Source organism: Coturnix japonica, chromosome 5, assembly GCF_054131305.1.
Source record: "Coturnix japonica strain WE chromosome 5, WE-NBRP24, whole genome shotgun sequence".
Classification (NCBI taxonomy): domain Eukaryota; kingdom Metazoa; phylum Chordata; class Aves; order Galliformes; family Phasianidae; genus Coturnix; species Coturnix japonica.
Window position 1 is genome coordinate 54,244,968 of NC_140667.1, and position 21,709 is coordinate 54,266,676.

General features: G+C 48.7%; 2 protein-coding genes across 10 annotated transcripts in view; one reads left to right on the plus strand and one right to left on the minus strand.

The window, feature by feature from the left end:
• MDGA2 (MAM domain containing glycosylphosphatidylinositol anchor 2) overlaps window positions 1–1,262 on the minus strand; it is a 290,230-nt gene extending 288,968 nt beyond the window's left edge. For 3 of the 4 annotated variants that reach the window (XR_004307273.2, XM_032444620.2, XM_085549695.1), the window contains exon 1: window positions 1,038–1,262. Coding sequence is in view for 2 of the 4 variants with exons in the window: in XM_032444620.2 (XP_032300511.2) it covers window positions 1,038–1,110 (73 nt within the window). In the remaining 2 variants the exon portion in view is untranslated. The remainder of the gene's footprint in view (window positions 1–1,037) is intronic. The other variant, XM_085549694.1, reaches the window with a different exon arrangement.
• Window positions 986–21,709, plus strand: part of LOC107315473 (uncharacterized) — a 104,325-nt gene continuing 83,601 nt past the window's right edge. For all 6 annotated transcript variants that reach the window (XR_014946848.1, XR_014946847.1, XR_014946849.1 and 3 more), the window contains exon 1: window positions 986–1,116. The gene's annotated coding sequence lies outside the window, so the exon portion shown is untranslated. The remainder of the gene's footprint in view (window positions 1,117–21,709) is intronic.

The window sequence follows — 21,709 nt, forward strand, 5'->3', positions numbered from 1 at the left end:
CAGCCTGGGGCAGGAGCTGCCTTTCCAGCAGCCCGAGCTGTGCCCGAAACCTTTTCCCATCCGCACCAACGGTGCCGTTCCATCGCACCCACCGCTCCGCGCTGTTGCCGGGAGGGCAGAGCCCGGCGCTCCGCTGCCGAGAGCCGCACGTTGACGACGCTTCGCCGGCACGAAACCTCGGATATTTTCGGTGATACCGAACATTTGTCCAAAAAATTAAGAAATAGGAACGGAAAGGGGAGAGGGCACAAAAAGTACATCTCGACTCGGCAGCGCAGATCCAGGCGCTCGGACTGAATTCACCGAGTCCCCCCGATACCCATCTCCGGAGCTCAGCTCGCAGCAGCTCCGCGCGGCCGCATCTTACATAACCCCACCGCCGGGCCGGGGGCCGCGCACCGGGCGGCAGCCGACCCCCCCCCCCGCAGCGCTCCCCGCCTCCGGCATCCCTCGGCGCTCCGCCGAAACGGGGCCAAACCGACCCGAGGGAAGGTGGAGGTTGGAGGGGGAAGGAGGACAGTGCAGGGGAACGAGCGAACCCGCGGCTCCGCGCATCGCCCGGAGCGGGGTGAAGCGGCGGAGCTCTCCGCACCCGGCGGGGATGGGAGCGGGGCAGGGGACGCGCATCCCCGCGATGTGCAAGTCACCGCCCGGGGCGAGGGGCGGGGGATGGCGGTTCCAACGGAGCGCTCCCCTCCTCCGAGCCGCTCGGCTGCGAGCATCGCGCGCCCCCGGCGGAGCGCGGCGAAGTTTGCGCTTCTCTCGCCCCCCCACCCGTCGCTGCGCGGCCGCGGGCGGCCCGGAGCCGTGCTGTTAACAAGTGCTTCGAGGCCCGGCACGCGGCGGTGCCCCCCCTGCCCGCATCCCGCTGCTCTGCCCGCGCGGTGTCAGCGTCTCATGGCAACGGCGCTGCCTCCGCCGGCTCCCTCGGCAATCAACGGCCGCGAGGGGATCGCCGCCCCCCCCCCGCATCCCCAAACCCCGCGTCCCTCCCCGGCCACAGGCGCGACAAGGTCACGGTGCGCCCCGTTACTCACCGTACACCCCTTGCCCGGAGCTGCCCTCCAGCAGAACCGTCAGCAGCCCCAGCAGCCCGATCGCTACATCCATCTTCACGTGAGCATCCACATATCCAGCCCGGCGGTGGGGGGGCCGCGGGGAGGGGGTTGAAGCAGCCCGAAGCCCTCCGGAGCCTCGCGCTCCGCTGCGGCCGAGCCGCGCACGCCCGCGCAGGCAGGGCGGCGGGGGGCAGGCGGCGGGCACCGCTCCGCTCTTCTTCCTCCTCCTCCTCCTCCTCCTCCGCCTTCTATTCCTCCTCCTCCTCCTCCCTGCGCAGCGGGCGGCGCGGAGCGGAGCGGTGCGGGCCGAGCCCCGCTCACAGCCCCCTTAGGGCTCCGGCCGCCGCCGCCGCCGCCTCCCGGGGCCGCCGAGCGCCTCCCGGGGCCGCCGCAGCCTCCCGCGCCCCGCTGCCATCAGATGCCATCGCAGCGCCGCGACCCCCGCATGATGCGCGGGGCCCCCCGCGCGGCGCGGAGGAGGGGGCGTCCGGGGGTGGGCGCGGGGCCGCGGAGGTGGGGCCGCGGAGATGGGGAGGGGGGGGCCGGCCGGGCGCGGAGCGGGCAGCCCTCGGCGCTCAGCGCGCCTGCGGAGCGGCGGCCGGGCCCATGGCGGGGGCGGCGGGGGGTCCCTCTGCCGCGCGGTGGTTGCGCGAGCTCGAAGCGAGGGCGGCGGTGCGGTGTGCCGTCACGTTGTGCTATACGTGCCGGCAGCCGGAGCCGGGGAGCCGCAGCCCGGCGACGTCAAAGCTGCGTGGCTGGCTGCCGAGCGCCTTCCTCCGCCTCCTCCTCCTCCTCCGCCGCCGCCTCCCGGGTCCCCGAGGCTCCGCCACCGCCGCCGGGTGCGCAGGGAGGCGGTTGGTGCCGAGCCGGAGCGCCGCGCCGCGCCCGGAGGTGGGATGCGCGGGGCCGTGCGTTCAGCCCCAGGATGCGCGGAGCGAGGCGGAGCGGGGCGCCCCGGAACGGTCGGGACTGCGCGGGGCCAACGGTGCGGGGCGCACTGCGCTCGCTTTGACAGCGCGCTCCGCTCCGGGGCCGGTTGCGGGGCCGGGGGTGGCACGACCGCGGCTCCCGAGCACCCCCAGCTCCGAGCTGTGCTCCCCCAGCGCCGTGCGGGGAGTGCGCTGGTAAAGGGTGACTCTTGCCCCCTTTTACCACCGAAGGCTTGTTGGGAAATAGATGCCCCTGTCTGCGCTCCTGATTTGGTTCCTACAGTGATTGCACTAAAGCCATGAGCGCCTTTGGGCAATTCAGGCTTAATGCGGATGAGGAGTTTTAGGATCTGCCCCGTCACATTAGCACAGCAGTGATCGGCAAAGCAGGGCTTGGCCTGCAGTTTCGAAGCGCAGCAATCTGGGCATATACAGTTTCATTCAGTTTTCTTCCCTGCCTGCATCAATTAAGGATTAGCACCCGAGGCCAGGACCGAGTGAGTGCTCTAGAGAAACCACTGTTAGGGTGACCCCTCTGGCATGTGGTGGGACAGTGCTAACAAGGCTTGGACTCTTCCTTCACCACCCAGTGCTCTCTCAGCCACTGGTGACAAGGGCAGAGCTCCACAGTGCTGCCCCTCTGGATGATTCTCTGCCACCCATTTGAGAGACTATGGCTCACTCAGCACTGAGGCAGATGGGGTGAGGGCAGACAGGCTGGTACTTCCCTCCAGGGTAGTTAGACCTGACTATCCCAAAGCGCAGGCACTGCTGGAGGATGGGATGTGCCCCACTTTGCCCATCTTTCTTGGTTAACTTTAAGATCGTTGCAGCACAGACACATGTTATTTGGTCTGGAGGACTGAAACCATTAAGTGGCTGTTGTTGTACCCCATGGAACAGGCATGAGAAGGGGCTCAGCATTGTGTTAGCACATTGTTGGCACGTATTCTTGGAAGTAGGGGCTGCAGAGGCCAAGGCACCAATAAACCTTCCCACAAAAGCACTGTGGCTGAAATTAACACTCAGAGGTTGAAATTAAACAGGCACTTAAATCTCTGTGGGTTAAGTGCCCAAACGATATTCTCTGAATAGTGCCACTCCTCACACTCTTTTGCTAAGATGGGTTTTGTTTTGAAAATTGAAACAGGCTCATTTAACAATGTTTAGGTCCAAACCTCCAAGGGATGGAGTTATTAGATAAATAACTAAGCGTGACGGACCCTTTAGACACACCTGTTATCTTCAGTGGTGCAGTTGAAGTCTCAGAACTATTATAAATTACAGCAAACTGCTTAATTTCAGGCTAAGTCTGCTCTCCAGGACTGGTGTGAATTGAAAAGAATCCTCCTGGCATGGAAGAATTTACATGGGTGAGACAGTTTGAGCCTGTGGTGGGAGATACACCAGTTCAAGGCCAAATTAAATGTTACTGTGTTCCTTGGGCTTGCTCTCCCCAGTCTATTCCCCTTTCCCTCAGTTCAAACCCTGTTGCTTTTGGTTCCTTTGCACCCTAGGATGATGCTACTTCATGTGGTTGATGCTGCATGGCTGAAAGTTGCATTCTGGGTTATTGCACTGGATAAAGAAAGGCAGCTTTATGGACAGTGCTGTGCATCCTTCTTCTCCTTCAGCCTTACCTGGGCATGGACCACTGCCCAGTAAAATCTATGCTAAGGTCCGTTTTACCTGCCTCAGTGACCAGAGTTGTCTCTGCTCATGCACTGTATTTCACACCACCCTCAGGTCTTTTTTCCCTCCATAGGAAGCTCCCATGCTCACAACCACCTGTGCTCAGCGAAAGGGAACCCTGTAAGCAGCCCTGATGTGCTGCTCTCACCTGCATTTTACACCTACCCTGACCTTAAATTTAGAACCCCAGCAGTGCACCAGGGCTGGGGCTGGCAGAGGGCAGGGCTGGGCATCAGACACACCGTGAGGAGCTGAAACAAACCCTGCATGTGCTCCCTGTTGTTGTTTTTTCAGACTCCTGCAGGGCAGAGGAACAGAAGCTGGCCCGTGAGATGCTGTGTGTCTCAGCCCTCTCTCATCTGCTCCATGTGCCAGCAGGGAGGAGCAGCTACAGGGACAGAACAACCAGCAGCTCTGCCAGAAACAGGGCTGGGAGTGCCCCGGGCTGGGTGGCCATAAGGAACATTGATGTTTGGTAGGAACAGACATAGGGATGCACACAAGTTGCTGCTGCTCTAGCGCTGCTTGCTTTTAGTTAATCTGTGCAGGATGTAACCACCTCAAGGTCCCCATCTCCTGGCTCAGGTGGAAAGGAGGAGGTCCTTTTAGATCCCTATAAACACAGCTGTCCTACCCACCACCCCAACACCCCATATCCCACAGGATGGGCCAGCTGGGTGAATGGAAACCTGTTGCACTCAGCCATACAACTCAGCCTGCTTTGGTCTTCCTACAATGGCAGTATTGTTGCAATGGCAAGACGAGCGTGTTCTTGTTTGTGTCTAACCACACACACAGTTTTGGCTGCAAAATGCAGCACTATTGTATCAAATAATCAAAATAATATTCTGCCCTGCTGCGCTAACACTGACTGGCATGTGAACAGCAATTCCCCGGAGTGGAAGGGAAGGGCAGGATGAAAGAAGTGGGTCACATTTAATTAACCGGCGACAAATGGGGCTGCTCACTGTATTGGCTGCATTGTGACCATGAGCTTCAAATTATAGGCGATGGAAGGAGTTGGACATGCTGTCAATAGCACACAAAATAGGGAAAAGGCAATCCTTCCTTTTTGCTGGCTATTTTGCAAACAAGCGGTGCACAAAGATAACTCCAATAAGGCTGACATTCACAAAATAACGAGTGTCTTGTGCATTATCAGCAGGAAAAAGAAGCAAATTCTTGCTAAGTTAAAGGGAAATATTAATGCACAACACTCCTGCTGGTGAAGCTGCCCCTGTTGCACTATGGAAATGAATCCTGGGAATTATTTAAAGTAGCACAATCAGGACGAGTTTATTTCCCTGAATAAAATACAATCCCGTTGGAGCGTCACTATTCTTCTTCATAATGCAGAGGGAAACAATTAAGTTTCAGTAGCTCCTGTCTACGTATTAAATGCAGGATGGGTTTCAGCAGTGGGAGAGGTTTGCATGAGCTCAGGGTGGCTTGGAGTGCACTCTGCTGGCCATGGGCCGAGGGAAGAAGCACTGCCCTCTGTGCAGAAACCCTCTGCAGAGCTTAACCTGCAGTGGCTAAGGATCAAAAATAAGACGCTTAATTTATCTGACAGCTCATTTGTATTGTGATGGGATGCTGGCCCCGTCCCCAAGGTGCATGCAGAATCCCTCTGTCCTTTCCCAGGATGAGACCTTCCAGGAAGGTGCTACAGGGCTCTGCAAGTCTCACACTTTCCAGGAGCAGAGAGATGAGCAAATTAAGTTTTCACTGGGCTGTTGCACTGCAAGCATCACTGGTGATTCATGGCCAGGGCCAGGGAGATCAGAGTTGTCTGCTGGAAGCGTTAATACGATTTCAGCAGGGTGAGCACTCTGTGACTGCATTAGAGTTTGGAATTGTTGACTGGGGGGACCAGCTGGTGCAAATCAGTGCTTTATCACTTACACCTGTAAGCAGCTCCAAACAGTCTCATATTGCTGGCAAGAGCCTGGTTGAGTGTGTGTGGTTGAGTACAGTCTCACCTGGCTAATGCTATGTGGTGTCTGGTTATTCATGCTTTTCTTCATAGAATCCTAGAATGGCCCAGGTTGAAAAGGACCACAATGATCAACTGATTTCAATCCCCTGCTGTGTGCAGGGTTACCAACCAGCAGCCCAGGCTGCCCAGAGCCACATCCAGCCTGGTCTTGAATGCCTGCAGGGATGGGGCATCCACAGCCTCCTTGGGCAACCTGTTCCAGGGCGTCACCACCCTCTGGGGGAAAAACTTCCTCCTAAGATCCAACCTAAACCTCCCCTGTCTCAGTTTCAAACCATTCCCCCCTGTCCTATCACTGCCCACCCTCATAGACAGTCTTCAGGAGGACACTTTGTTGCTCATGGTGGAAGGGTAGGCTACAGAAGTGGCAGGTGGTCTTGGCACTGGTGATTTTCAACATCTTTATCAGTGACACAGACAGCAGGACAGACTGAATCCTCTGCAAGTTAGCTGGTGACACCCAGCTGAGTGGTGCAGCTGGTATGACAGAAGGGTGCCAACCAGGAGGGCCAGGACAGGCTTGAAAAGTGGGCCCATGTGAACCTAATGAGTTTCAACAAGGCCAAGTGCCTTCAACAAGGCCTTGGGAAGGCTGATCAAGTGGTTGGTAGCTCTGCTCATGGCAGAGCAGTTGGAACTAGATCCTTAAGGTCCCTGAAAACATGATTCATTCTATGACTCTGGAGATACCCCAAAGGCCATGTGCTATACCCAGAGCTTGTTACTAGAGGTGAAGCTCCAGCCTGGAGCTGTGCCTTGCAGTAGAACTGGAAGCACATGTGCTGTACTTCAATCTGACAGCCAAACCACCCCAGCAATGTCCTTGTAATGTAGTGCTGGGACAGCCACTATATAAGCTAGCAATACAAAACTGCAGTATTGCCCAGCCCCAGGGGTATCAGGTTTAGTGTGGTCTCTGGGTCGGGTACCTCCAACCTTCTCCTGTGGGATCTTCAACCGAAAAACATTGTCTTTTTTTGTGCTGTGATGCTTCACCTCTTCAAGCAGCAGGAACATTATGGCTACCCTCCTCTCAGCCAGACCTAAACAAGCCCATTGAAATGTCTTGTACCAAGTGGAGCGTTCTTAAATGGGGGAAAAAAATACTTCTTAGAAGTGTGGACAACCAACTTAGTTCTCATCCTCTTTAAATGATAGCTCCCATCAGTGCAGCAGTGTAATAACAGGAGATACTTCACCGATCTCTGGCCCAGTAATTGCTATTCATTGAAATGAACAGCAATCAAACCAAGACCTCCTCTTAAAGGGTTATATTGATTTGTTTAAAGTATTCCTGCTGTGGACTTTGCTTTGTGTGTCTCTGATTACCTCCCCTTCTGGAACCTCTGTCTTCTTGTGGTTTCTGTTTGTTTTACTCAAACTGAACACCAGAGACTGCCTTGATTTGCTTGAAGAACCCCAGAGAAACAGACTTTCAACAGTTGCACAATGTGCTTTCTTGCCTTAGAAATCTCTTTGTAGCAAACATGGCTTTGCTTCTGTCAGAGGCTCTCCTGATTAAGTCTGCTTGGAAATGCATTCATTTTAAGCAAAGATTTGTGGCTGGCAAGGGGTGGGCATGCAAGGCTAGAAATTAGCATGACAAGCTTGAAAGGAGAAGAAGCTCAGGGAATGCACTGACTTTAAATAGCTTGATTTCCCAGCTGTATGTTTACACCAGCTGAGGATGGCTGGGAGAGGTGGAGAGCAAGAGGTCGTGCTCACTCCTAAGCAGGAGCTCTTGCTGAACTAGTGCTCCTGTCTGCTGAAGGCTGCACAAACGCAGGGGAAAAGATGATTTCTCATCTTAAAGCACATCATGTGAGAACCAGGATGCCTTCTCGTTCTTTGCTTCTTGAAATGAGCTTGCTTGCATCCCCACTCAATAAGAAGAGCTATTAGCGTCTTTTAAATGGTGATAAATGGAGATAATGCCTTTCTGGGAAGTTACTCTCTGATGAGCTGACAAAACTTTCACCATGCATATCATGCCTCAACCTCTCCCTAACCGCTGCAAACACTTTAATGGCCCATTAAGTGTTCAGGGTTCAACCACTTAGTCTTAGAATGGTTTGGGTTGGAAGGAATCTTTAAGACCATTCAGTTCCAACCCCAGCTATAGGCAGGGATGCCTCCCTCTAGAGCAGGTTGCTCATCCAGCCTGTCCTAGAACACCTCCAGGGTGTGGGCATACCAGACTAAGTTGGGTATTTACAAAACATCTATCCTGGCTTCTCCTCAGAGAGCTTGACCCTGGCTTTGTCTAATGAGAACAATGAGCTTCAATGTTCAGTGTCTGGAGTAGTAGGGTTTGTCCAATGGTTCATATGGCAATGGTCGATATGGCTGCCAACCTGGAGAAATGGTAACAGCATACCCAGCCAGACCAAGCCTGGGGCTGAGCTTCTTGGAAAACCTGCTTTGGGCTATGTTATACCTCCTAAAACACAGCGAGTGCAGCTGGCTGTGCTTTGCTGGCCAATGTGCTTAGGAAAGCACAGCATACCTGTACCCAGAGGCATTTTCCCGTATACACAGGAAATACCACATGGGTCTGTGTGATGCTCAGCTCCCAGCCAGCTCTTGTGAGCCAGGAACTTAGGTCAGATGCTTCAAAACTCAAATTATTTATCCTGACTCAGACTAATGAAAGGAATTTAATATAGAATGATGTTTGTGACCAGTTGCTTTTAGGGGCTGAGTCTAGGAGAAAGCAATAGAAATGGCTCCTTGCTTTTAAGAGGCTTGTGATTATTGCCTAGTGCACAATAGGTTTCTGAAAGAAATACATATCCTTTAATTTACATGTACTTTATTAGGCATTTCACATACCTGTCTAGTAATTTTTAACAGTAAAAGGCAGTTCACCTCAATAATAGCTTATGGCAATGAGTTTTGCCAATGAATCCCAGACAAAAATGTCTCCTTTCTATTCTTAGAAAAGATGCTTTTCCCTTTCTGTTTCAGCTCAGTCAGACTTTTCATCCCTTTCTGTTGTTTTCTGTACTTTCCTTTTCATTGCTGCAAACAGGTTAGTAAGGTGGGCTGAAAAATGGAAGTGCTATTCCACATCAGTGATTCTGGGCTGAATGACAAACTGATTTTCCTTCATCTCAGGTCGAAGGAACATAAGGTTGTCCCTATCTGGAGGGGTTCTGTCCTTTCCTCTGATCTGTTGTATTGCTCGTCCAGTGGGAAGAACAGGAATGGGGAGACATCCTCTGCCCAAACCCTGGTAGCTGCTGCTTGTCTTCTGCTCAAGTCAGATGTGTTTTGTTTATAAATCAGAATGTTATGGCTGAGAGAAAAACAAGCACCATTCTTAATATAATGGAGAAATTAAGTAACATTCCAGGCAGCCCAAGAGCATTTGCCCATTTAATTTCTGCCCACATGCATGTTTCCCTTGTGTCTTTAATCATTACTGTGGGGTTCCCAGGGCTTGTTCTGCTTTCTGCCAGGTCCTTGGGTATGCAAGAGCAGCACCAACGGGGGAATTTGAAGTTAACCTGAGCCTTGTGTTCATACAGCAGCATGCAGCACAGGTTGCATTGCTGTCCTGCAGACCACAAGCCCCATTAGCTGCAACTGAGCAGGGAGAGAGATGAGACCAAGGCTCTGCCAGGCTCCTGCCAGTGCTGAGATCTGGCCCTGCTGCCTGCAGTGCTCATGTCTTTTGAGTGGTAGGCTTCAGCCTGCATGAAAGCTTGGCTCTCTATGGATGAGGCTGAAACTGTGTGACCTGGGGCTTTGCTGGACCCTTGTTGTAGCTCCCAGGTTGGGAGCGCTGATAGCTTGTGTTTGGCTCTTCTTCACCACTATGAAGTAATAAAAACAATGACAGCAGCCCAGAAGAGGAAAACCAAGTGTCCACGTTGATTTTGGCAAGCCAAAAGCAGAGCAAAGGCCAGTTATTTGATGTCATATCTGTGACAGCACAATGCAAAAGATATCTGTCTTTATCCTCCAACAAGAAGAGACATCAAGTCCTGGGGCAAGCTGGAGCATCCCAGATGGTCTGGTGCCTGCTGAGGGATGGCCCATGGCTGACAGTCACAGTGTGGTTTAAAGTAGATTTTGATAGTTCTTGCAATCACTGATCTTTCTTGAGAGGCAGCTTCATAGAATGGGAAGGAATGTGGCATGAATTGGTGGCAGATGTATTGCAGGACAAGGAGTGTGAAGTCTAATGGAGACTTCAGCTATTCTGCCCAATAAATTAAAATATCAAATATTCATCCAGTCATCTGTTTGACATTCTGTTCGAACTCGTGCATTTTGAGGGGAATACATATTTGGCCATTTTCTTAATAACACATCTATTATTTATATTTTTCTGTATTATTCATAAAACAGAAAAATAAAGAGTGTTTTTCTATTGAAGTGCACACATGGGAGCAGAAAGAAGAAAGAGAGTCAACCATGCAATAATTATATGAGGATTACTGGAACTTTTAACGACATGCACTGTAGATCAGATTCCAGTTGGGTCAACTCTCCATTCCTCGGGAGGTGGTTTTGACTATTTTTGGTTTGAACTAGGAGTTTCAAACCAGTTGCTGGGATGAAAGGGATTAATTTAGGATTTTGGCCAACTTTCAGAGGAAAAGAGCTCATAGCTTGCAACCCTCATTTCATTATTCAACCTTCACTGTCGTTTCAGAATATCTTGAGTTCTCTATGCACACATTAGTGAAGCAGACTGCACAGAGAGATAGCATTTTTAAGTGGTTCGACTGGTACAGGTAGAAAACACACGCAAGTCTTCAGTATGAGCCCATTTTTAAGCTTGAAACATTTCCTCCTCCAACAAATGCTTCCTTACTCCTTTAGACTAGCAGACTTTTTGACATTTGTCATCAGCAGTGAAGCAGGTTAGCTCAGCTACCACATTTAGTGCCACACTGTGTGGGAAGGCTCCAGCAAGAGTCACTTCAAATGAGTCTAGCTCGACTCTCATAGCAGTTAATTCAAATTTCTCCATTTCTCTCTCACTGAATACAGTGCAGATCTCCAGTGCGTGGTATGGCAATGTTGTGCCATACTATTGAGACCCAAATATCAAAAGACTATTGCAGACAGACAAAGGGAAGAACTTGCGTGGGCTGTGTGTGATCTCTGCTCTTTGTGAGGATTTTCTTAATGAAGAAAAGAGGAAACGAGGATCATAGAATCATAGAATGGCTTGGCTTGGAAGGGACCCCAAGGATCATGAAGCTCCAACCCCCCACCATAGGCAGGGCCACCAACCTCCACATTGATACCAGCCCAGGCTGCCCAGGGCCCCATCCAACCTGGCCTTGAACACCTCCAGGGATGGACGGGGCATCCACAGCCTCTCTGGGCAGCTGTTCCAGCACCTCACCACTCTCACAGTACAGAACTTCCCCCTGACAACCAACCTAAATATTCCCTCCTTCAACTTCAAACCATTTCCCCTTGTCCTGCTATCTACCTTTGTAAAGAGTTGTCTCCCCTCCTGTTTATAGGCTCCCTTTCGGTACTGAAAGGCTGCAATGGAAGGATGGTTTTCTGAACACAGCAGTACTCAGAACTGGAAGATGCAACAGGATGGAAAAGCGGCTCCCATAGTTTAAACCTCATGAGTGGATCAAAGTCTGAGTGCCCTCGTTCACACTCAAGTCCAAACTCTTAGAAGAAAACCAACCAAACAAAAAGCTAATGATGCCAAGGAAACTGATCACAACATGTTAGTGAAAATGCATATGAGGATAAAGCAGTGAGAGAGGTATTGAAGGACAGAATGACTTAGCCATAGGATTGTTTTGCCTTGTCTGTTTTTGATTGAAAGGATAATAAAGGATGTTCATAAAAGCAATTCTCAGGCTAGGGCTGATAAATAATTGTATTTGACTGCATTCTGCTCTCGTGAATTCCCACTTGCAGCTGGGATTTTTCATTTTTGCTTTAATTATACAAATATGATAAGAGGTTCTTGTGCTCCTGTTTCCCAACAGGGAGAAGAAAGCTCAGAACATTAAACAGTTTACAAAAGGGTGCACCTTTGATTGGCCTCAGGCAATCTACATGACTGCATCCAGGATTAAAATACAGTTAAGTGTTAGAAAACAGTCTATGACTTCAATAGATCCAACCCAGACTTTCTAGTCTCAGCTTTAAAGCAACCTGAAGCACACAAGCATAGATGTCAGTGTGAAACCAGAGGCTGGCTCAGAAATGGGGTGCAAATGGCATCATTTGAGTATATTTTACTGAATGTAATTTCAAATTACAGAAACAAATAGCTTTCCGAATTGCTATGCTCATAATCAGAGGTGATATTTATCTTGAGGTATGACATCATCTCTGTGCAATAGGGTTCAACCAGAGTTAATGTTTAATAATTAGGATGAACCCCATTCTAATGATGATAACACAGAACTCACCCACCAGTAGCGTGGTGTGTTGTGAGAAAGCTTCACGGTGCTGCTCGACCTTCAGGAAATCAGGAGACCCTGATTATGAAACAGCTGTTGCTTTCCTTTGCCTTTTAGTCCCATTTTTTAAAGTCCTAATTAAAGTGTAATCATTTTTCTTAGGCCTTTTCTGTCCTATATGTACCATAAGCATGGGCATTATGACTCCGAAAGATCACATCTTTTCCTTACGGGAGAGAGAAAGGAAATAACCCTTCATCTCCATGGTGGCAAGTCTGCAGCACTTTGGTATTTGGTGATAGCCAGATAGATGTCACATTCCTTACATGTCTCCAGCTATTATTCCCTTGCAGGTAGCTGTGCATTACACACTCTGTAGAAACCAAAGCTTCCATTGGGCACAGTGATCCAAGGCCTGACTGGTGAGTGAACTTTCATACCCCTCAATGGGCTCTGGATAGAAAATCAATTGCTTTTTAAGGCCATTTTTGCTTTTGAAGTCGTCGAATCATAGAATATCCCCAGTTGGAAAGAACCCATAAGGATCATTGAATCCAACTCCATTGAGTCCAACAAGGAGGAAGGTCCAGAGTGGTAACAGCAGCCAACGAGCACGAGCAGCTCCTGTTTAGGGCTCATTTTGCGGCTTGCATTTGTCTCTCCTTCAGTTTGTGCATCTGGTGAGGAAGAGAATCTAAATGCCAACCAGAGAGCAGTTCTGTGCTTGCCCAAGGTCATTCATAAATATTCAAATCTATCCCCTTGGTGCACCATTTCTGTATGTATTCATACGCATGTATCTATTCGTATATTTAGGCCAACAAAACAGAGTTGTGTGTATCTGTGTATGTATATAAACACACGTATTTACACATACATACACAGAAACGCCTACAGACATTCATGAATATGACTTAATTGTTCTCAGCTGTCATAATATTTATGTCAGCTTCCAGTCCTTTCTCAAATCCTGTTAATTCTGCTAGTTTCTGTAACACTTATCAACCATTAATTAGACAGCTTCATTCCGTGTTAAGTTCTTGCATTGCTATAGCCTTTTCCTACCTGTTAATTTCTCATCCTGCATCCAGGACAGGGAGAGGAGGGCTCCCAGCTCTGCCTTCTGCGGACTGCTCATTAGTTTGCACAGACTTATTATGCTCCTTGCTGTTCGTCTCCAGTGTAAGGAAAACGAACCTAATTGTGAACAGGGGAGGTCTGCAATGTCTTCATTCTTCCTTTTTAACTTTGGGGTTTTTTTGCTGCACTCTCTAATTCTTTCTTTACATAACATCATCAATACTGCATGCAGATTAGTCCCACGCAGTAGCTGGCATATTTTTTTTTTGCCTGCCTTACTTTCTGTGCACAGTTAGTGTTTTCCTTGCTCTTTCTGCCATGGCAAGCAGATTCTGTTAGCTCTGTGTTAGCCCCAGTGATAGAGAAGCAATGGGGAGGGGGGGGGGGAGAGAAGTACTCAGTCTTGGGGGAGATGTGGAGGAGGCAACTGCAAGCTTCATGTGCCCCCCAGGAGGCAAAGCAAGGGCATCAACACTAGGTAGAGAAAGCCAGAACCTCAGGGAAGGTAGAGAGGCTGAGCAGAGATTCCCCATGAAATAGAGAAAGGGATATCTGGGAGGGCAAATTAAGGTCAGAAAGTAGAAAAATCAGAATGGCCAACTGCCAATTGCAGCAAGTTATTTGATTGTCCGTGCTAGAGGACTAAGTAAAGTGAATAGTAGGTATAATTGAGAAGAGGTAATGTGTTGGATGAATCTGCTTGTTTTCAGCGGGGAGAAGGATGGCCAGGGGGCTGGGCCCTCCATCTACTTACTGGAAATGAAAATATTGCAGTGAAAACTGCAAAACACAAATGGCAAGACAACCTGCAGTGGCTGTGTGTGGGCAAAAGGAAGGACTGTCCTCTCTGCCTCCAGCAATGCCAAAAGAGAAAGAAAAGCAGAAAACAGCAGCGTCTGGATAGGGAGGTAGGAGATATGGTTTAGTGGTTTTCTATAGGCATGGTAAGGGGAGGATGGTTGGACTTGATGATCTTGTAGGTCCTTTCCAACCTTGTGTTTCTATGATTCTATGATAAAAGTTAAATATCTGTATATCAGTGTCAGTAGCAGTGTTAGCCAAGGAACCAAGAGCTTAAGTATCAGTGCTTTGGATTATTGACAGAAGACATATGCTGTAAAATAGTGTACATGGGGGTCTGGGAAACTCCTGCCTTGGTGGTTTGAGCTCAGTATTCTCCTCAATCTTCAAACATTTCCTGAAGGAAAGTGTAATCAAGGACGTGGAAGCTAAAGGTAGGCAGGATAAATTACACAGTGGTCTTATCAGTGGTAGATTACAGCGGAGACATTTTGTATCTTTTTTGATATGAAAACAGGTTCTGAGATAAGGAAAATGCAGCCGATCCGAGCTATCTGATTGAAGTAAAGCATCTGACTTTGTTTCTCACAGGAAATTATTACTGAAGGTTGAGCAGCTGGTGATTAATACATATAGTGTTGGCCAGTTAGGGAAATGGACAAAGGAAGAAATTCCTCTGTGAGAGGGTGGTGAGACCCTGGCACTGCCCAGAGCTGTGGGTGTCCATCCCTGGAAGTGCCCAAGGCTGTGGATGAAGCCTTGGACAGCTTGAGCTAATGCAAGATATCCCTGCCTATGGCAGAGGTTGGGTTTTAAGGTCCCTCCGAACCCAAGCCATGCTATGATTCTATTAATCAATGCCCACAGGTGGATGTGATGTGAAATACTGCAGAAGCTCGTGGTGTCTGGATGCAGTGGGGCAGTGCCCTGCTGGGCTGACCTGTGCATTTTAACACTGTGCAATTAGACAGACTGTGCTCTGATGCTGAGCTCAGTGCCTGGTCAGGGAGAGGTTTCTGCAGTAGTGTGTATTCCAATAGTTAAAATTGTCAGCTGTGAAAGATACAGATGCTCCAGGGTGATAACATGAAAACATGTTATTTACCGCATTGGAAATGCCACGGTGACAGTTCATTCATAAAAGCTGCAGTGCAGGTGTGAAGTTCTTGGTGCAGTAGTCATCCCAGGGCAGAGAACGGCCGTTGCTTGGGTCTATCAGATATGTTCATCTTGAGTCCTTGAAAGAGGAAAAGAAGCACATTTGTGCAGGGTATGTCACACCAGAGCTCCCCAGAACGTGCTTTGCTTCTTGCAGAGAATCCCCTGTGGCCCCGGACATGTCCCATTGCCTAATGACTCCTTCCTCTCAGCAAACCTGGGGCTGTATTTCTCCCCCTCCCCGGGCAAAAGCACAAAGCACATTAACGTTAATGAATTCGTTAATGATAGCACTCAGGTAACTATGGAGATGAAGGCCATGTAAGTACCTAAATAAATTAGAGGGGCTGTGCCAGAACATGGCCCTTCTTCCACCATTTATAACAGCATTCAGGCATATTACACTCCTGCAGGACTGATGAATTGCGCTTTGCAACCTTAAATCTACTGCAGAATACAAGGAGGTTAAATAATAAAAGTGATGTTCATTATAATGAGATTAAATAGGCATCAAAGCCACAGAATTCCTGAACTGTGAGCAGCTGAATCCAACCAGGGCTATGATGAGGAGCTGCCTTGCAAAGCCAAGCTTACCATGGTAAGAGTGATGATGAAGATGATGGCCATGCACCATTTCAGGAGCTCAAAGACAAGGCACTCATGGCTGGAAGAGTGAGAGCTTGGCTCCTGCAGTGCTTTGGAGCCCAGTGTCCCTCTGCTCTTTCCTCTTTCCTCCCCTCACTGGGCAGCGATGCAACCATGCGTAATAACCCGTTACAATCTGTGAAGTTCCACAATACCAGCGTGCATGAGTAGCCATGGAAGGGGCTGTTTAAATCATTGACAGTGACTTAAAGCTGCCACTGATTTCAGGTCTCTGTGTTTTCCTCTTCATTTCTGTGTCGCTGATGCTGCTGCCAAAATGCCGTGATTTAGGAACCTGGTTGAAGTATTGGCTCACATTTCTTCCCCGGTTGCCTTGAATGCCTTCAGCGTGCTATTCCTCAGCAAGGCTTGTCAGGAGGATGTCTTTCACTGTATTATATCTCTCTGGAAACGAATGCAGCAACAGATTGCTATTGCCATTCAGAAACCTTCCCTCTCTGTGGTTATGGATGAGAAAACTCAGGCACCTTCTTGATATGAAGCTCCTTTGAAATCTAAAATAATTTTCTGGTCTACTGGTAGCCTTTAGTAGAAAGTCGGAGTAAGGTGGTGAGTGGGACCGTCTTTGTTAAACAATCCCCTTAGAGGGGAAAGGCTAAGGAGCTTTAATTCTTACCACCGCAGACCTGCCATATTGCGGTTACTATTTTATAGCTTTACATCTGCACTGCTTGAAAGCAGCAGAAAGCAACAGCTTTGCTGAGCACAGAGTGGATCGGCTTGGATAGAGCAATCGCTGGAAAAGGAGCTGTGTGACACAATGTGGGAGGCTTTCCATCGTTCACTGGGGGTAGTGATGCTCCCTGCTGGGACTGTGCCCAGTCTCTGGGTTCCTTCAAGAGCATCCATCGCCATGTTCCTCCAGATTCAGCTTGGCCTCTTTATCAGCCAGATGCTGTGGTGAAGATGGGTTGTGTGCCCTGTGAATGGGAAGGACTCCAGCCAGTCCCAGTATTGCTCCAATGTCCCAGTCAACATCCAGAAGTCACCGAGCAACGTGAACAGGATATGAGCAATCTCAAAGCCTTTGGATGGAGAGTGAAGCAGAGCTGGCATAGAGCTGCTGGAAAGGGAGGTTAGTTGGGATGTGGATCCCATGGCATTGGCATCCAGGGAGGGCTCCAGCAGAGTGCCCAGGTTCTTTTGCAAGCAATGAAATTGCTGTGCTCTGCTCCCCAAGGGAAGCTGAGGGGTGTTAACATGTGGCGCGTTGCATCTACAATCACATAACTTTGCCAGATTTGGGAATGTGAAGGATAGCAGCATCCCAGCAAAGAAATGGAGCTATGGCAGAGCCGGTGGGAGTTGATGCCACAGTGATGAAGGAGGATCTGGCATGGATTTGAATTTAAATGACATGTGAAGGTATTTGCTTTGCTGCAGAGGATGCTGAGCACTTGCAAAGGAGGCAGCGCCCCTTCCAGCAGCTTGTCTCATGTGGGAATGCAAATCCCACCAGTGTGGTGCAGACACAAAGCCCAGGTGAGGCCCTTAGTCTAGCTGTGCACATCAGTAGGTGGGGCACTTTGGGTCTTCCTGCATTCAGAGCCAACTTGGCAATTGGTTTGAGGCACTGGCAGCTGTGTGCCTGCAAGAAAAGAACATAGAAGGTAACCAAGAATGGAGGGGGGTATTTCCATGGGTAGTACAAGACTGTCGTGTTGGTCTGTTCCAGTGGGCATTGCTGAGCTGTTCAAATCCCACTAAGGGAGGTATGCAAGAGCTGACATAAATGTCACCATTCTCCTCTTTCAGCGCTTCTGGATGAGACATTCTACCCCTCTTTGCTGTCCCCTTGTGCCAACACAAGCAAAGCTCCCTGTGAAATTAACAGGTGACATCCGAGCCCAAAGCAAACTGGGCACTACCTTGCATGGCCCAAGGAAATGAAAATAACGCAGCAAAGGGCAATTCTGGCTTCAGTAATTAAAGCCTTGCCATGGACAATGTACTCAGCTAATGAAGAGAGACACTTGATAGGTTCTGGGTGAATTAATACCCAAATGACATTATTGTTGAAGCAAGGCATGCTTCACAGAGAGCAGCTGGCAATGGAAATGCAAAGCAGCATCTCATTGCAGAGGAAACCAGTCCCATTACTACAAGTGGTATGTGCTGGGGGATGCCTGGGGACCTGAGGGTGGGAACACCTCCTCACTGCCAGGGGTGTCTTGGGGGAACTTGCTTGAAATGAGCATGATTTAAATGCAAACTGGGATTTCCCTTTCTGGGAGATGCTCTGCTAACTTGTTTATTAGCTTCATTCCATTTGGGTTTGTGACTGTTAAAGGGAAACTCATGGTCAGAAGCCACAGTTTAATCACTGGTGCCACTGGTGCTGGACTGGACGTCACCTGCACAGCCCAGGGTGGTGACATGGAGGGTGCAGATGGAGCTTATGGCACCTTTTTGTGTGGTTTGTTTTTTTTTTGGACAGTGATAGGACAAGGGAGAATGATTTGAAACTGAGACAGGGGAGGTTTAGGTTGGATCTTAGGAGGAAGTTTTTCACCCAGAGGATGGTGACGCACTGGAACAGGTTGCCCAAGGAGGCTGTGGATGCCCCATCCCTGCAGGCATTCAAGGCCAGGCTGGATGTGGCTCTGGGCAGCCTGGGCTGCTGGTTGGTGACCCTGCACACAGCAGGGGGTTGGAACTGGATGAGCACTGTGGGCCTTTGCAGCCCAGGCCATTCTGGGATTTTAGGATTCAATGAAATATAAATGATTCCATCTATGACTGCATCCATTGCAGGATGCAACTGCTCTGGAACTTTGAACCAAGCCTGATCCTCTTTTCAGGCTCCTCTTTTCCCAGACTCCCTGCTTATTAATCACCAGAGAAATGACTTCCTTTGGTGGTGGCTACAGAAATTTTCAATTAGCCAGTGTGATTGGCTGCGTGTAAGAGAATTAATGTAACATATGCTAAGTGTATGCATGACCTATTTAAAGTGATGGATAATCTTTCCCGGTGAAACTCTTTTAATGGTATGTGCCTGCTACACATCAGTGAGTGTAAAATGTTGATTCTAAGTAGCACTGCAGTTTGTTCTGCATAGAGGAGCAAAGTGAAAATAGGAGCTGGGTCTTTACATGATGCAAATCAATGCTAGTTATTTTTATTAGGGAATTGTAGTAATAACCCAAAGGTAGCACGGATTGAAGGCATCTCAAGCCTCAAATGCAGCCAGCTGAGCACGACCCCTATGAAATGTCAATACAGTGACATCTAATTTGAAGCTGAACTTCTCAGCAGAACTATTGCCCTGTTCTTGGATATGTTAGAGTTGAAACACCCAACTGAGGGTTGCTTTCCCAAAACTCAAGCCCCTTAGATACATTGCAGGTTATAGCAATTAATATAAGGTTAAATAGAATAAAATATTGTGTTATGTAAAACATCCTCCCTATTGCTTAAAATCGCTGAAAATATGACATTTGAGGTATCACAGGAGTCACTGTGTCACACTGTCCTTCATTGTTCCTTTTCCCATTGGATGTCAGAACCCTCTCTTATCACAAACTGTCTCGAATACAGGTACTTGTAAATGTCAAGTCACCTCTGGGCCTTTTCTAAATGCACCCATTTCAAGCCTCATTATAAGCAGCTTTTCCAGGTGTGATGCATCACACTTCAGGACAGGCCTCTATGCTGGATGCAGGAGAGCAGGGGCCATTGACCATCTACTTAAGTAAGAAAGATTTATGTTTCTTTGATATTGGACAGATCTACTCAGTTTCCTTCCACCAATTTCTTTCCTGAAGGACAAAGTTAACTTTAAAACAAGCAACTAAATAGCTCTAGTGGGATATTAAATTTCTTCCAATATGAGAGAAATAAAACAGCTGTAACTGTAGCAATTTATTTTTGTGTTATTGTTATTTCCCTTTACTGTGTTAAGGCTTGTGTTCTGGGAACTGGTTTTGCCAGTTTCCAATTGGTGCTGTGAGTAACATGCTACAAGCAGATGATGAAGGACTTGTCTTTACTATTAATATAATGGATGTGCTCTTGACTTTACTCCAGGTAAGACTGCAATGTAGTCAAGGCAGTTTTTAGCAGTTGTACCTCTTCCCAAAGGTACTTTCACACAGCCCAGAGGAGCCATTACCTCTCTATCAGGTACCAAGGAGCAATAGCTATGCAGAGTGAAATACGGGCGAGATGCAGCTCTGTATTTAGCCACACGGCTGGTCAATGTGATGGCTTGGCATGTGGTGTTGACTTCATTTGAAAACACAGTACATCATGTAATGGAAGTGCCTTACTTCATGGAAGTGTTACAGAAAGTGAGCTGATAGTGCTGGCTCATGGCTGAACCTCACTGTATCTGGAGGCATAAGAAGGTCAAGCTCTGGAGAGATGTTAAAGGGACTTAATTTGTCTCTCATTTAGGGAAGGTTAAGTTGGCAGAGCCCCTTTAAACTGAGTGCTTTTGCATTGTCCTTGTGTAAAAAGAAAATTATTCAAAACTTGTCCGCAGTTTCAAAACAACTATAATCTACTCTTGCACTTGGCAGCTTCCTCTGAACAGCCTTTTTTTTTTCCAACAGTGTCTTATTTTGGGTTAATTAACTTGGTTTAATAACATGCGTTCAACAGGGTGAAATCAACAATGTGCACATGGAAACTACAGAGTCGAAGTGTTACACCAAACCCCTAGGAAGGCGAGAAAGCAGATGATTTTGGTATGAAAGAGAAGATTGCTTTTGGATTTGATACAAAAATAAAGAAAAAAAGAGATAAAATGTGGAGTAAGAGTTCTATGGGATCTCGGGATGCTGTGTTCCTTTTCCTTGTCTTTTCCATACATCTCTCTAAGTTGGATCTTAGGAGGAAGTTTTTCCCCCAGAGGGTGGTGACGCACTGGAACAGGTTGCCCAAGGAGGCTGTGGATGCCCCATCCCTGCAGGCATTCAAGGCCAGGCTGGATGTGGCTCTGGGCAGCCTGGGCTGCTGGTTGGTGACCGTGCACACAGCAGGGGGTTGGAGCTGGATGAGCACTGTGGGCCTTTGTAACCCAGGCCATGCTGTGATTTTATCAAGAGCCTCCTCATGCCAACAGGGCTGTGGCAGAGGATGGAGGCACTCACAGGGCTCTGAGCATCACAGAGGCCCAGCATGCTGCTCATCTCAGCTCAGAAAAGAAAGAGCAATGAGCACAGATGGAGCCAAACTGCTGGGCCGAGTGGGTCTCACCCTGAGGGAAGATGCCCCTTGGGGCAGATCACCATAATGTGGTCAATGGAATCATTTCTGCCTCTCACATCTGGGCTCCTGAATGGGGCTGTGAACAAGCCGAGGCTGGTGGTCACAGTGGTAGGGCAGCTGAGAATGATTCGTGTGTTGTACAGGAGAGAGACGGTGATTAAACATCATCTTTATTGGCCATTTCCTCATGGGAAGTAAATCAGCGAGGCTTTGCTGACTTCATAGATTTATGTTAGTTCAAGGAAATTGATCTGGTATATTTATGTTACTTTCTGCTGGAGGTTGTAAGTTCTCCGTGGCAGGGACTGAAGGGATGTGTCCTAACAGAGCTGCATGGTCTGCTCTCAGCACAGCACATCCACAGCTGCTGGACGGCACTGGCTTCATCTTCAAAGCTCTGCTACCCTCCTGGGCCACTGGTGGCACCAAGGGCCACCTCTCGTAGTCATTCTTCCTCCTATTTATTGGCTGTTTCTGCAGTGGTTGTCTCCCTTCCTCACGAGGTTGTTTTACCCTGAAGGAACACAGCCATGCACAGAGTCCATGCCTCAGTTTCTCTCTCAGAGAAATTGGTTGTAGTCACTTCAGGTTTTCCCTCATCTTCAAAAAGTAAAATTCTCAGGACAAGAGCTGCCTGTTAATGTATATTAGAGTGCCTGACTCAATCTCTTGGAGAAGCAAGTGTTTTAATAGAATTGCTATTAGTTGCTATTT